The 15,303-nt window shown below is 38.1% G+C and overlaps 1 protein-coding gene across 3 annotated transcripts in view; it reads left to right on the forward strand.

Moving 5' to 3' along the window:
* The window catches only part of epc2 (enhancer of polycomb homolog 2 (Drosophila)), a 64,311-nt gene that overhangs the window by 21,399 nt on the left and 27,609 nt on the right, over positions 1-15,303 (forward strand). For all 3 annotated transcript variants that reach the window (XM_055638690.1, XM_055638691.1, XM_055638692.1), the window contains exons 2-6: positions 6,850-7,009; positions 8,101-8,246; positions 10,390-10,596; positions 12,008-12,156; positions 12,267-12,402. In XM_055638690.1, coding sequence (XP_055494665.1) covers positions 6,850-7,009; positions 8,101-8,246; positions 10,390-10,596; positions 12,008-12,156; positions 12,267-12,402 — 798 coding nt within the window. The remainder of the gene's footprint in view (positions 1-6,849; positions 7,010-8,100; positions 8,247-10,389; positions 10,597-12,007; positions 12,157-12,266; positions 12,403-15,303) is intronic.

Genomic DNA, 15,303 nt, shown 5'->3' on the forward strand with positions numbered 1-15,303 from the left:
ATACGGATCAGTGTGTCCATATACCATTGAATATATATTTATATATATATATATGTGTGTGTGTGGGGGGGGGATATATATACACACACATACATAAATAAACAGATAAAGTTGAATGGGTTATTAATGTTCAGAGTTTAGTATGAGTTGAGTTTAATCGCCTGATGGCTGTGGGGAAGCAGCTATTCCTGAACCTGGATGTTGCAGATTTCAGGCTCCTGTACCTTCTACCTGAGGGCAGCGGGAAGATGAGTGAATGGCCAGGATGGTGTGGGTCCTTGATGATGCTGGCAGCCTTTTTGAAGCAGCGACTGCGGTAGATCCCCACGATGGTAGGGAGATCAGAGCCGATGATGGACTGGGCAGTGTTTACAACTTTTTGTTGTCTTTTCTGCTCCTGGGCGCTCAAGTTGGTGAATCAAGCCACGATGCAACCGGTCAGCATACTCTCTACTGTGCACCTGTAGAAGTACAAGAGAGTCCTCTTTGACATACCGACTCTCCGTAATCTTCTCAGGAAGTAGAAGCACTGATGTGCTTTCTTTATAATTGCATCCTTGTTCTCGGACCAGGAGAGATCTTCAGAGATGTGCATGCCTGGGAATTTGAAGCTCTTGACCCTCTCCACCATCGACCCATTGATATAAACCGGATTATGGGTCCCCTTCCTACCACTTCCAAAATCCACAATCAGTTCCTTGGTTTTGCTGGTGTTGAGAGCCAGGTTATTGTGCTGGCACCATTTGGCCAGACGATCGATCTCACTTCTATACTCTGACTCATCTCCATCAGTGATATGTCCCACATGGTGTGGTATCATATCAGCAAGAGTGAGAAGATTAAACCTGTATTTTCTGGAATTAGATGAGATGTAATTGAGTAATTCTGACTTGGCTTGATGGACTTAATATTTACCCTGTCCGAGGAGTCGAGAACCAAAGGTCGCAGTTTCTGAATAAGGGTCATGTCATTTAGTTCAGATAAGAAACCTCTTCATGCAAACCATGCCTAGTCTTAGCAAGGATACGGAAAAGACTACCTGGGTTGATGCGCTGTTAAGAATCTTTACGTGAAAGAAAAAGCCTTGGAGAGCCTGTCTGCAAGGAGAGATTCAAAGACGAATGATTAAAACTTTTTTCTTATTTTTCTTATTAATTTTGCCAAAATTCATTGCTCTGTCATGTGAAAATTGGCACAGTGACTATGGATTACCTAAATAATTGGTTGTTTTGACTATCCATATTCACTAAGCCAACTTTCACATGATAATGTTTACAGTGGGATATCATATTTAGGTACCCATTTAATAACTGGCCAAATTGAGTTGCCTCCTTCATTTGATTTCACTGAAGAGTTTTCTTGGTGTGCATGGTCTGAGACAACTTTTGAATTGTCTTGGCCTATATGACTTGTATGGATTTAATAACGCAATGTCACCATCTTTGACTGAGGTGAATGGTTAGTTATGACATGTTAATTCCTTAATATGCAGGCATCCCTTCTTCTATTGATCTGTGCATGGAGTTGTTACTTTTCTAAATATTAAATCCTGCCTTGTAGGATATGCACAATTTGATATTTTTTATTCGTTAGGGTGAGGTTCAAGTATTTATGAATCATCGTGTTTTATTACAGTAATATTTTACAAATGCTCAGCTCTGTTTTCTCGACACCTGTCATTCATGATTTTTCTGTAATTTTATGTCAATCCAGACGCAGAATATTTGTCTAATTTCCTTACAATTTCCTTATTATGTAATATAATTTCTCTTGTCTGATTATGTAGGGAACCCACAGTTTAACTTAAGCTAATCTTTTTTCTATCAATAAAGTTTGCGTTGCTATTTCTTGTGAGCCTGCTCTTGTAACTACTTTTACACTGGTCCTATGCAAAACACTGAATTTTTCCAGTTCACGTGCTAACTATTTTGCCTCTGTTGATATAATACTGCCTTTAACTTCCTTTCAATAGCTACGGCAAAAAAAACACTTGTTCGTTTTGTACTTGTCCGTATTTGTGAACTGTATTAACTTAAGGATTTACCATTGCATTTTTATTTTAAAACCACTTATTGTTTCCCAACCTACCATAAGATACTTGTGCCTTATACCATCATAGTTTATTTTATTCAGATTCAAGACATTAGTTTCAGACTAAGCAAAAATCTTTTACGATATAAAATTCTATCATTATTATGGTAGCATCTCCCTTAACGCCACTTAGCGAGCAGATACCTTAATTTCTCAGTATATAATCCTGGACACAAAGTAGTTTGTTTCCACAATTGGTTCTCAACAATTGTAGAAAATCAGTGTGTACTTTTCATTAATGTATCCTCCACAATATTATGGCTAATATGGCTTGTTTTATCCATATGAAGATTAAAGCCCTCCAATTATTATTCTTGTTGCATGCATTTCTGATTTCCTAATTCATATCATGGATAGCATTATCAACTTTGCATGAGGGCATGTGTACAACTCCCAATGTTTTCAACTCTTTTCTGTTTCTTAATCTTATTCACACTTACCATCAGACTTTTGTTTTGAGTCAAAATTCTTCCTTTTTTTGTATAGTCTAAAGTGCTGGACATATCCACAGCAAAGTGATACTCGGGTGGGAAAACGTGAACTTTTGTTTTATTTTACTACCTCTGCAATTCCATCATTGTCCACAGGATTTCCCTTTTTTTCTATTTAGCCTTGGGTCTAGAAATTATTTAGTGCCTGAAACAGTACATTAAACCATAACAAAACTAACACCCGCCTACTGCCAGGAGCTAAGTTTTGTTGAACAGCAGGCCAAAAGTATTATTCATGATTATACTTCTGCAGTTGTATAGGGAGATCTCATCTGGAGTATTGTGTACAGTTTTGGTCTCCTAATTTGAGGAATGACATCCTTGTGATTGAGGCAGTGCAGCATAGATTCACGAGATTGATCCCTGGGATGGCGGAACTGTCATATGACGAAAGATTGAAAAAACTAGGCATGTATTCACTGGAGTTTAGAAGGATGGGGGGGGGGGGGGGGGGGGTCCTCATAGAAACATATACAATTATAAAAGCACTGGACAAGTTAGATGCAGGAAAAATGTTCCCAAAGTGGGGCGAGTCCAGAACCAGGGGCCACAGCCTTAGAATAAAGGCGAAGCCATTTAAGACTAAGGTGAGAAAAAACTTTTTCACCCATAGAGTTGTGAATTTGTGGAATTCCCTGCCACAGAGGGCAGTGGAGGCCAAGTCATTGGATGGATTTAAGAGAGTTAGATGGAGCTCCAGGGGCTAGTGGAATCAAGAGATATGGCGAGAAGGCAGGCACGGGTTATTGATTGGGGACGATCAGCCATGATCACAATGAATGGCGGTGCTGGCTCGAAGGGTCGAATGGCCACCTCCTGCGCCTTTTTTCTATGTTTCTATGATAGACCAGCCTTCCACATAATGCTAATAGAAATTTTTTTTCGCACTAGTCCTGGATTAGCAGATCCAATAAAGGAAATCGGGTAAACCAGTGATCATTAGTTTGGAGGTGTGGTTAAGAGGGTTAGACTTGAATTATGAACATCAAGGGCAAGGCCTTTGAAAGTTTGGGGAGGGGTGATGACCAGTATCAATTGCACACCAGCATAGGAGAAAGTTGAGTTTAGAGCCTGTTAAAAATTCAACTAGCCACTGGCAGAGGTTAGATGCTGAGGAGCTGGAGATGCTGGAATATTTTGTTAAAGGCACCAGGAACTGACAGAGGTTGGCTCAGTCTCGGTCCATTGCTGATATATGATGCCTGGCTTCATGCAGGGGTAGGGATCCAAGCTCCAATTAGGGCGTGCTGTTTTTGGACCCTGCGTGTGCATGTGTATTTTGTGTGTATAATGTCAAAACACAAATTGTACTCATTGAGTGTGCCCTTTGGCGGCTGTGTAAATTTGACATGCAAATGGAGGACTAAATACAATTTTTTAAAACGACAACACATGCATGACACACAAAGTTGGACTTTGAGATCTGTGTTTAAAGCACAAAATTGTTGTGCTATATTATGAATTTTCAACCTCTGGTATTTAAACGTTTTCACCCTTTTATAAAATCTTTAACTGATACTTTATTGCTTGCCATTTCACAACTTTTACATGGTGTGGTTTGATATGGGGAATGAGGGGGAAGAATCAGGAAGAAATGGAAATTTACCTTATTTTTGAATGGAGTCGAGTTGAGAATGTTAATATGCATAATGGTGCAAAAGCCATATTAAGAAGCAAGTAATGTGAACTATGAATGTGGAAAGAGGAAATTCAGATATTGATTGGGCTATGCAGAATTTTGAACACTCGCTGAAATTAAAATAAAAACTACAGAAGAGATTTGGAGTAAGTATTAGAAGGATTGCCTGTACAAAGAGAATGTGTTCATAAAAAGGTATGGCAATGTTTCCTCAAGCTGAAAAGGGTATTAAATATTAAGTGTGGAATATGATTTTTAAACTAGGCTAATGGGAATAAAAACCCAAAGGAAAGTAAATTAGATTTTTAATCACTATTTGCACTAGCTAATGTAGTTTTGCAGGAGCACATCACACGATGTGGTTCTCATTTACAATTATTTGAAAAGTCTTGTACACAAGGCGAAGCTTCGTTGTCGCACGGCTTTCTGTCTACTTTTGAAACCGACTAACAAAATACGATCATCTTTGTGTGTGAATAATTCCATGCAATTACCCATTTGTAAAGAGTTGTGGTGTGCTAACGTGGTATTGTAATTCTAGAGAAGGATGAAAATTAACTTGTTTTATTACTTTTCCACTCGGTCCTTACTCTTTTACTTGATTTTCCTCACTGATTTCTGCCCCATGTTCTTTCCCACTTATTTCTTTTATGTCCCCTCTTTTTGCTCTTGCCCCATGCTGCCTCTGTCCATGGAAATGCCTTAAGCCCAAGAGTAAGATTAGGGTTCTATATCTTGAACAATGTCCCTAGCAAGCCCTTGGTAGATATTCTTCACAATAAATATCTATGATCATGTCCTGTAATAGAAATAAATAGACCATCTTGGATGTAAAAGGTTAGCAAAAATGATATCCTATCTTGTGAATAGAATATTAAAATGCTTTACCTTGAGGTTGAAGTATATTTTGTGAATTTCTGAGGCTACATTCTGGGATGCTATGGGTACACATTAGATGCAAAACTTTTACGACTTCACATTTGGGCTGCAACCTTGTATTAATTCACTCTGCCTGTTTACTTCCCATTTTGCAGGGCTGCTCAGTTTATATTATAAAAGGCAATTAAGTGGGACCTTTTGGTGCTCTGGTGCTTTGAGCTGCTTTCAAGCCAATCCCTTGACAGCACACGAGCTAGGAAACACCTTTCAAATTTCAGGTACACTTGAAACCCAAAAATATAGACTCCCTATTAAAATTATCCTGTTTGGCAAATTACTGCCATAAGCAAAGATACTGATTGAATTAGACACAATGCTGTTTACTAGAGGTTGAGATGAGTGGTAGGATGTTGTGGGGAAGAGTCATTCCCGTCAAAATTACAGTTTGGATATGAATAATAGGCTAGAAAAGAATCGATGTAGCAATAAAATGCTCCTAAATACTTTGGACAGTTAAATAGCTTTGAAGTTTCATCATTGAGGTTGTCAGCAGTCCCTCAAATAATACCCAAGACAGTCTTAGACCCATTAATACCAATGAAGTAGATGACTAAATAATCAAATTTATAGTTACATATGCTTTATTTGGAGGTGGGGGGGGGGAAGAAGGAGACGGGAGAATAGATATTGAGATGTTGATTAAGAACAACTCCCATGCACTGATTTAGAAAATGTGATGCATCTTTTATGCCCCATTAGGTATTCTTTATTTGTCACTGCAGGTGGAATAGTTATTTCCTAATGCTTTTAGCTCGGATCAACTATCGGAAATACTTCATTTTGGCCCCACCTCTGCCAAGCGTTTCAAAAGGATGATCCATTCTCTTTTTGCTCTCTTCAGCGATCATAACCTCTTACCATGTTTTCATCAGTGATATGACTCGACCAACATCGTCTTCAACCACCAACTGGGAATCCTGTACAATCAGGCTTGACTGGAATCATTTTTAGATCAGCATTCCCGGTGCTTCGTGCCCCACTGCTCTCTTGGCTAGCTGGTCCTTAGCAATTCTAACCTTAGATATAAAAAGGGGTATCTAAGGGACTTTGTCTTTTATCACACATTTCTATTGTCGACATAGTGTTTTGGAATCTTGTCTATTTCTTTGAATTCTAACTCTAACGCATTTTTCACAATACTCGCAGGCAGTAAGCAGGCACCTTGCGTAAACAAAGCCATTAAGAAAATGTCATGACAGGTGATTTGGCTGTCTTGAATGAAAACGGACAGCATTCGACTCAGTTGCAAACTGAGCTATACTTGAATGCTACTTAGTAGTATGAGTCTACATTTTGAAAAGCTTATTATGTTGGATATGTAGTAGAAAATTCAAATTTTTTCCACTTCTGAAAGTGACTTGTTTACAAAGACTACATCATTCTTCAGCGGTATTTGCTTGTTGGGAATATGCCCGGAATGTTATCTGGCAGTTCTGTGATAGCGTATCATGATAATTCCAAATCCTCACCGCTGCAGGTGTCTGCATGTTCAATTTGCAGAAAGTAGTGATTGAGTTTTTTCTCCCCTCTGCATTCGTAGCTAGAAAATGTTTGCTTATTTTTGTGCCCTTTTAAAATTCATCAACATTGCTATAAGCCAGGGTTCAATTTTATTTTAGCTCAATCTTCTGGTAACCCTGAATTTATTTTTATTTTTCTTGCTATAAAATAATGTATTTTTCTTTTCAGGAACATCATTTGCAGAGAGCAATTTCAGCCCAGCAGGTCTTCAGAGAAAAAAGGGAGAATATGGTTATTCCAGTGCCTGAGGCAGAGAGTAATGTTTCTTACTATGATCGTCTATACAGGGGAGAATTCAAGGTTCCTAAACAACTCATTCATATTCAACGTAAGTTAGCAACTATCTGATTATTTTCTAGGTGAAAGCAATCTCACCAGTTTGTAGCTTTGGAACAGTTTACAGATAATTCTAATATGTGGGAGGCATTTTTTTTTCCAGTGATCACATTCCATTATAATGTTTAATGAGATTCTAATGAATATGATATATTTGTCTGCGTTTAAATCACGTCATTGCTCACTTAATCAAGTTCATGTTTTTATTAATTTTGTCATGTATATTCCTTAATGTGTTTGAAGATTCAGAAAGTTTTGTTTCTTTAATTTGGGATTTGAATTGCACCAAACTAAGATAAATTGTTAAACTTATTGTTGGCTTCAAATTGCATTTTCATTTTTCTAGGTATACTGTGGCAAACCAAAGTTTAGTTGGGCTTGTACTGTTTAGATCATAGAGTAGTGCAGCACAGGGACAGGCCATTTGGGCCCCAATTTCTGTGCAAACAATGCATACTTAAACTAATCCCTTTTGCCTGGATGTACATATCCCTCCAGCCCTGCATATTTGTTGACGCAAAGCCCCTTAAAGATCACAGTTGCATTACAAAGTTTTATTTCACTTCAACTCTTCACTAGAATATGTTCAAACATATAATTGTGAAAATGTCATGTGACGCTCCAAAGATTTCAACAGTGTTCAATAGCATTGAATGTTTCTACATTTGGTTTTAGAAAGGGTTAATACAGTGCAGATAGGATAGTGGTATTTAAGAGGCTTTAAGATAGCCACTTAAATAGTCGGGAAATTGAGGGATATGGATCATGTGCAGGTAGAGGAAATAAACTTGGCACAGACATTGTGGGCTGAAGTGCCTATTCCTACATTGTGCTATATTCTCGTGCAATTTAAAAATGTAAAACTGATAAACGTAATTGGACTGTTGATTTAAATAATTTTGCACCTTTAAGGAATAATTTTGCACCTTTATGTTAATTTACATATGTTATAAAATTACCTGGTTCGTGTACATTTTTTTTTAGCAAAGATTGGATTGTGTTAAATGTCTTGTCAGCACTGATTTTTAAAAGTATTATTTTAAATAGTATGGAGATTTTTTTTAAATCATTCCTTTTCTTCAGCTATTAATTTAGATAGTGAACAGCCTGATTATGACATGGATTCTGAAGATGAAATCTTATTCAATCGTCTAAATAGAAAGGTGGAAATTAAACCATTGCAGTTCGAAGAAATGTTTGACCGATTAGAAAAGGCTAGTGGAAATCAGGTACTGTGCTGCAACATTTATTATTATGTAATAGTGCAGAATTTGTAATATCTTGAGAAATTATTTAGTGCTATGCCCTACAGTAGACTTAATTTCTTGGTGCTTCCTTGTGTTAAACTGAGTTCTTTTGTCAATCTAAAGTAAAGAAAACTTGACTCAAACGCTTGTAGCTGTTGAAATCGATTCTTTATTCAGTACTGAGACAATTCTTTGAACTTTCCGACAGCGCTAAAAGCTCCGGGGCAGCTCCAAAGAATTAGTTACTTTGATACAAACTCATTGCATTATATAGGTATTAGACATTTCAGATACAGAGGGTACGACAAACTAGTAACCAATCATCTGAGTCCTTCTGGTGATTTACAACAGCAGTCACATGCCCCCCCCCCCCTTCTGTGGCCTCATTTTATAACCTTCGTTTGCCTGTGGTTTAACTGTTTAGAATTATTTTATTTCAACACAGCAAAACCCCAATAGGCTCGATTATCAATGACCACTCATCAAAATATAAGATACATATGTAATACAATGATCACACAAGTCATACAAACAATACACATTTTCCATACCAAGAAGAAAGCTATTTCTATAAATCTAAACAAAGTCTAATGTTTGCAATCCTACTTGGACACAATGCGTTTCATAAATGGTTTAACTACAATTTTACACCATTATTACCTATGTATTAAAAGCATTAATTATATGAATTCACCGAATTACACAACTTCTAAGTTAAATTCAAAACCCACACACACCTCCCAACTCCAAGCATACATGGGTCGTAAATCTGTCAACATTTGTCAACAATTGATGATATGTGTTTTATGCCAGGATGCAGCTTCATTCTAACTTGCAGATGAATTTCCGACCTCATCTGTAAGGCCTTTTACAAATATTACAGAACAAAGGATAAATTTACAACTTCAGACCATTACCTCAAAAGTACATCTGCTTCTTCGACTTTCTATAAACAGAAGGAATGTCACAAATCCATCAATCTGATTCTTTCCTCTTCAAGCATCAATCCCTTATCTCAACCTTATTATAATTTAACATAGTCAAAGCTAACCACAGAGTTTATTATCTCTCAGCCTTGAATTCTGTCTCTACCTCAGCATAATCAGCCATAACTTTTCATCTTTATGCCACACTCAGAGCTCAGGAATGTGCCATAGAGAAAGAGCAGATGGCCTCTGGCCTAGGAAGAGGCCCCATTCAGTTATCCATTCTTCAACACAAAACTATATCAAATATAATTTCCTCCAGCGTTATAATTGCCTCAAAGTAATAAACTAAGCTATGCAGGTTCAGATTAGCGTTTCTATGTTTTGATTCATCTGTTCCCTGTGTGTGTTTCTTTGTACTTTATTTCTTTAGGAGACATGTGTTTCTGAAACCCTTAAGCTTTTCTCTTGCAAATTACCTAGCTTATATAAAAGTCACTATCCGAGCGGTTCTATTATATACTATTTCCTCACTTGGTCTGATTTGTATTTATCTTCTATGTATTCGATTAAAAACAAAAAAATGCTGCATTAAACAATCTGGAGAGTGAGTGTTCAGCAATGTTGCAGATGCATTCTGATAAATAACTCTTATGCTAAACTACTACACGCTGTAAAATCTGTTGTATTAATTTCTGACTTGGCCTAAATGTGAAAATCGGAACTCTAAAGTAAGGCAGCAAAATTCTTCAAACTATTAATAATGACATTTGGTAGCAGTACGAGTTGAAATGCAACTTTGTTGGCTCTACTTGATGGGCTCAAATGTGCTATTATTCCCAATGATGTGATTTAAAAAAAGCTATGAATGTCAGAGTTGGTAAAAAGGATCCTGCTTATATAGAAGAATTTGATTTGTTGAAACTTTTCTCTTAAAGATATGAGTTGATCATAATATTGTCACTAACTGCCACAGGTCTACAGACTATGATGATGGCTGGTATGAAAGTTGTAAAATGGAAGTCTAGTGCAATGGGAGTCTGGTATTTGTGGATGGAATTTAAATGCATTGTTAATACAAAGTGGAGGTAACTTAAAGTTTAATATTGACGTGTCCCAAAAGAAGAGTGAACTATAATCTTAGCAATTTTCCCTATTACCAAATCATTGCCTCTATCCTGTGGCATCTTATTTTTCAGCTTGTATCTATTCAAGAGGCCAAACTGCTTTTGAAAGAAGATGACTACCTGATAAAAGCAGTCCACGATTACTGGGCAAGGAAACGCAAAAACTGTAGGGCACCCTCCCTCATACCTTTGGTCAAACAGGAGAAAAGAGATGGTTCTACTAACAACGATCCATATGTTGCTTTTCGAAGGAGAACTGAGAAGATGCAGACTAGAAAGGTGAGCATTCTGTTACGCTGCTTGCATGCAAAGGTCAAGAGTGTTTCATTGTCATATGCACCGAAATTGAACAATGAAATTCTTACTTGCAGCAGCAAAACAGGTCTGCAAACACAGTGTTCGATAGCTAACATAATAAACAAACAATACATTAAAAAAAGTGTAAAACAAAGGAAAAGCTCAAAGTTCCCAATTGCAACCAAGATTGTTCGTAGTTTAGAAGTTTAGTTGGTATTTGTAGCCTTCAATAGCCCGATGGTTGGAGGGAAGAAGCTGTTCCTGGAGGTTGTGGTTTTCACACTCCTATACCACTTTTCCAATGGCAGGAGTGAAATGCGTGTGGCCAGGCAGGGGCAGGTCTTGGATGATACATGCTCCCTCTTTGAGGCAGCACCTTCTATAGATCTCTTTGATGGTGGGGAGATTAGTACTTGTGATGGACTGGGCAACGTCCACCACTTTATGTGACCTCCTTCGTTCCTCGGGGTTCGAGGCCATGATGCAACCTAAATCTCGGCTGTATTACTGCAGTGTTTATTTTCCCTGAAGGAGGGGTGATCTGAAAAAGCTGTGCAAAATTCTGAAAAGGATAGATAGTAAGAATATTTTTTCCGTCAAAGAGGGAAATTGGAATGAGCACATCGGCACAAAGTGAGAGAGGATGTTGAAAGGTTTTCTTGCACGGAAAATTAATGAAATCTGTAATACATTGCCGAGGAAGTGGTTGAGGCAGCTGCTCTAACAACTTTTAAGAAGCATCTAGATAATTGCAAGAAGGTTGACTACAAAGGTCTGCATGGACTTGGTTAGCTGCGGGTTCTGTTTCTGTGCTGTACTGTGACTATGACCTTCAGAATGCAGTTGATGGACAAGTGAAATAACAAGTTATTAAGGAGCACAGAAAATAACTAGTTGTGAAGTGGGGCAAAATTGAGGGACTGTTACCCTCATATACACATGAATATGCCTGTTAAGGTGTTCAGAGTTTTTGAATTGCTAGCAGGTCAGAACAGTACAACTAAATCATTATTCAATGTTGTGTGTGAATGCTTGATATCAGTATGAAGATGCCACAGAATTGTTCTACCTGGATGCGTTTTCTTAAGCCACAATTCATGGGTGCATATTACATTATGCAATACGTTATATTTGAATGGGGAAAATATGATTAGCTGAGCACTCTGTCTATTATGCTCTCTGTGCTTTTATTTGCTATATGCTTTCAAGAGAGCTAGATAGGGCTCTTAAAAATAGTGGAGTCAGGGGATATGGGGAGAAGGCAGGAACGGGGTACTGATTGGTAATGATCAGCCATGGCTCAAAGGGCTGAATGGCCTACTCCTGCACCTATTGTCTATTTCTATTTCTAATGGGTATATCTCGAATAAAGCATAATGGGTTTTTTTCACAGAATCGGAAAAACGATGAAGCTTCATATGAGAAAATGTTGAAGCTGCGTAGAGAATTTAGTCGAGCAGTTACCATCCTAGAAATGATTAAGAGGCGGGAAAAAACCAAAAGGGATTTGCTTCATCTTACATTAGGTGTGGTCGAGAAAAGGTATGACCATAACTATTTGAACTGTTAATTAAATATTGCCTTCTTCGCTATCTAATTTGAATTCTGATTAGTATTACTGCACAAAAGCTGAAGCTATACTGTTTAAATAGGTACCACATGGGCGACTTTGGTGGTGAAGTTATGTGTGAGCTGAGGACTCAAAAACAAGAAAAGGCAGTCTCCAACACTCCAGTATCTCTTCACAATGGCAATCATTACAAAGCACCAGAAAACAAAACTGTTAAGGTAAGAAACAAAAAAGCTCATTCAATATATGTAATTGATATCGAAATAATTGGTGTTAAGTTTGCAGTATTTTTTTTAATATTCTGTTAATCAGGTTGGTTATCAAAATTTAAGACAATTCTTAACGAAGCTGATTGAGTTTGGGATCAGCATGAAATCCTTTTTCAAAGTTAGTTTAATCTGCACAGAAAATTGAAAATTGAAATGCACGATGAAACATTCTAGTGTGTCACTGTTGGGACCTAACAAGGCACAAAAATCAGCACAAGAACATCCCTATGTAAAGATAAGCATAACCCCAAAGCTGACCAGTTGACGGCATATATATATATATATTATAGACCGCCAAAGGGGGAGCGAGAATTGGAAGAGCAAATATGTAAGGAGATTGCAGATATTAGTAGTAAGCACAAGGTAGTGATTGTGGGAGATTTCAATTTTCCACACATAGACTGGGAAACACATTCTGTAAATGGGCTGGATGGGTTGGAGTTTGTAAAATGTGTGCAGGATAGTTTTTTGCAACAATACATAGAAGTACCTACTAGAGAAGGGGCGGTACTGGACCTCCTGTTAGGAAATGAGATGGGTCAGGTGGCAGAGGTATGCGTTGGGGAACAGTTCGGGTCCAGTGATCACAATACCATTAGTTTCAATATAATTATGGAGAGGGACAAAACTGGACCTAGGGTTGAGATTTTTGATTGGAGAAAGGCTAACTTTGAGGAGATGCGAAAGGATTTAAAAGGAGTAAATTGGGACAGTTTGTTTTATGGGAAAGATGTGGAAGAGAAATGGAGTACATTTAAAGGTGACATTTTAAGAGTACAGAATCTTTATGTCCCTGTTCGGTTGAAAGGAAATCGTAAAAATTGTAAAGAGCCATGGTTTTCAAGGGAAATTGGACACTTGGTTCGGAAAAAGAGGGAGATCTACAATAGTTATAGGCAGCATGGAGTAAATGAGGTGCTTGAGGAGTATAAAGAATGTAAAAAGAATCTTAAGAAAGAAATTAGAAAAGCTAAAAGAAGATATGAGGTTGCTTTGGCAAGTAAGGTAAAAGTAAATCCGAAGGGTTTCTACCGCTATATTAATAGCAAAAGGATAACGAGGGATAAAATTGGTTCATTAGAGAGTCAGAGTGGCCAACTATCTGCAGAGCCAAAAGAGATGGGGGAGATATTGAACAGTTTCTTTTCTTCGGTATTCACCAAGGAGAAGGATATTGAATTATGTGAGGTAAGGGAAACAAGTAGAGTAGCTATGGAAACTATGAGGATCAAAGAAGAGGAAGTACTGACACTTTTGAGAAATATAAAAGTGGATAAGTCTCCAGGTCCGGACAGGATATTCCCTAGGACATTGAGGGAAGTTAGTGTAGAAATAGCAGGGGCTATGGCAGAAATATTTCAAATGTCATTAGAAACGGGAATAGTGCCGGAGGATTGGCGTACTGCGCATGTTGTTCCATTGTTTAAAAAGGGGTCTAAGAGTAAACCTAGCAATTATAGACCTGTTAGTTTGACGTCAGTGATGGGCAAATTAATGGAAAGAATACTTAGAGATAATATATATATAAGCATCTGGATAAACAGGGTCTGATTAGGAACAGTCAACGTGGATTTGTGCCTGGAAGGTCATGTTTAACTAATCTTCTTGAATTTTTTGAAGATGTTACTCGGGAAATTGATGAGGGTAAAGCAGTGGATGTTGTGTATATGGACTTCAGTAAGGCCTTTGACAAGGTTCCTCATGGAAGGTTGGTTAAGAAGGTTCAATGGTTGGGTATTAATGGTGGAGTAGCAAGATGGATTCAACAGTGGCTGAATGGGAGATGCCAGAGAGTAATGGTGGATGGTTGTTTGTCAGGTTGGAGGCCAGTGACGAGTGGGGTGCCACAGGGATCTGTGTTGGGTCCACTGTTGTTTGTCATGTACATCAATGATCTGGATGATGGTGTGGTAAATTGGATTAGTAAGTATGCAGATGATACTAAGATAGGTGGGGTTGCGGGTAATGAAGTAGAGTTTCAAAGTCTACAGAGAGATTTATGCCAGTTGGAAGAGTGGGCTGAAAGATGGCAGATGGAGTTTAATGCTGATAAGTGTGAGGTGCTACATCTTGGCAGGACAAATCAAAATAGGACGTACATGGTAAATGGTAGAGAATTGAAGAATGTAGGTGAACAGAGGGATCTGGGAATAACTGCACAGTTCCCTGAAAGTGGAATCTCATGTAGATAGGGTGGTAAAGAAAGCTTTTGGTGTGCTGGCCTTTATAAATCAGAGCATTGAGTATAGAAGTTGGGATGTAATGTTAAAATTGTACAAGGCATTGGTGAGGCCAATTCTGGAGTATGGTGTACAATTTTGGTCGCCTAATTATAGGAAGGATGTCAACAAAATAGAGAGAGTACAGAGGAGATTTACTAGAATGTTGCCTGGGTTTCAGCAACTAAGTTACAGAGAAAGGTTGAACAAGTTAGGGCTTTATTCTTTGGAGCGCAGAAGGTTAAGGGGGGACTTGATAGAGGTTTTTAAAATGATGAGAGGGATAGACAGAGTTGACGTGGAAAAGCTTTTCCCACTGAGAGTAGGGAAGATTCAAACAAGGGGACATGACTTGAGAATTAAGGGACTGAAGTTTAGGGGTAACATGAGGGGGAACTTCTTTGCTCAGAGAGTGGTGGCTGTGTGGAATGAGCTTCCAGTGAAGGTGGTGGAGGCAGGTTCGTTTTTATCATTTAAAAATAAATTGGATAGTTATATGGATGGGAAGGGAATGGAGGGTTATGGTCTGAGCGCAGGTATATGGGACTAGGGGAGATTATGTGTTCGGCACGGACTAGTAGGGTCGAGATGGCCTGTTTCCGTGCTGTAATTGTTATATGGTTATATTTAT

Source organism: Leucoraja erinacea, chromosome 7, assembly GCF_028641065.1.
Source record: "Leucoraja erinacea ecotype New England chromosome 7, Leri_hhj_1, whole genome shotgun sequence".
In the NCBI taxonomy this organism is placed as follows: Eukaryota; Metazoa; Chordata; class Chondrichthyes; order Rajiformes; family Rajidae; genus Leucoraja; species Leucoraja erinaceus.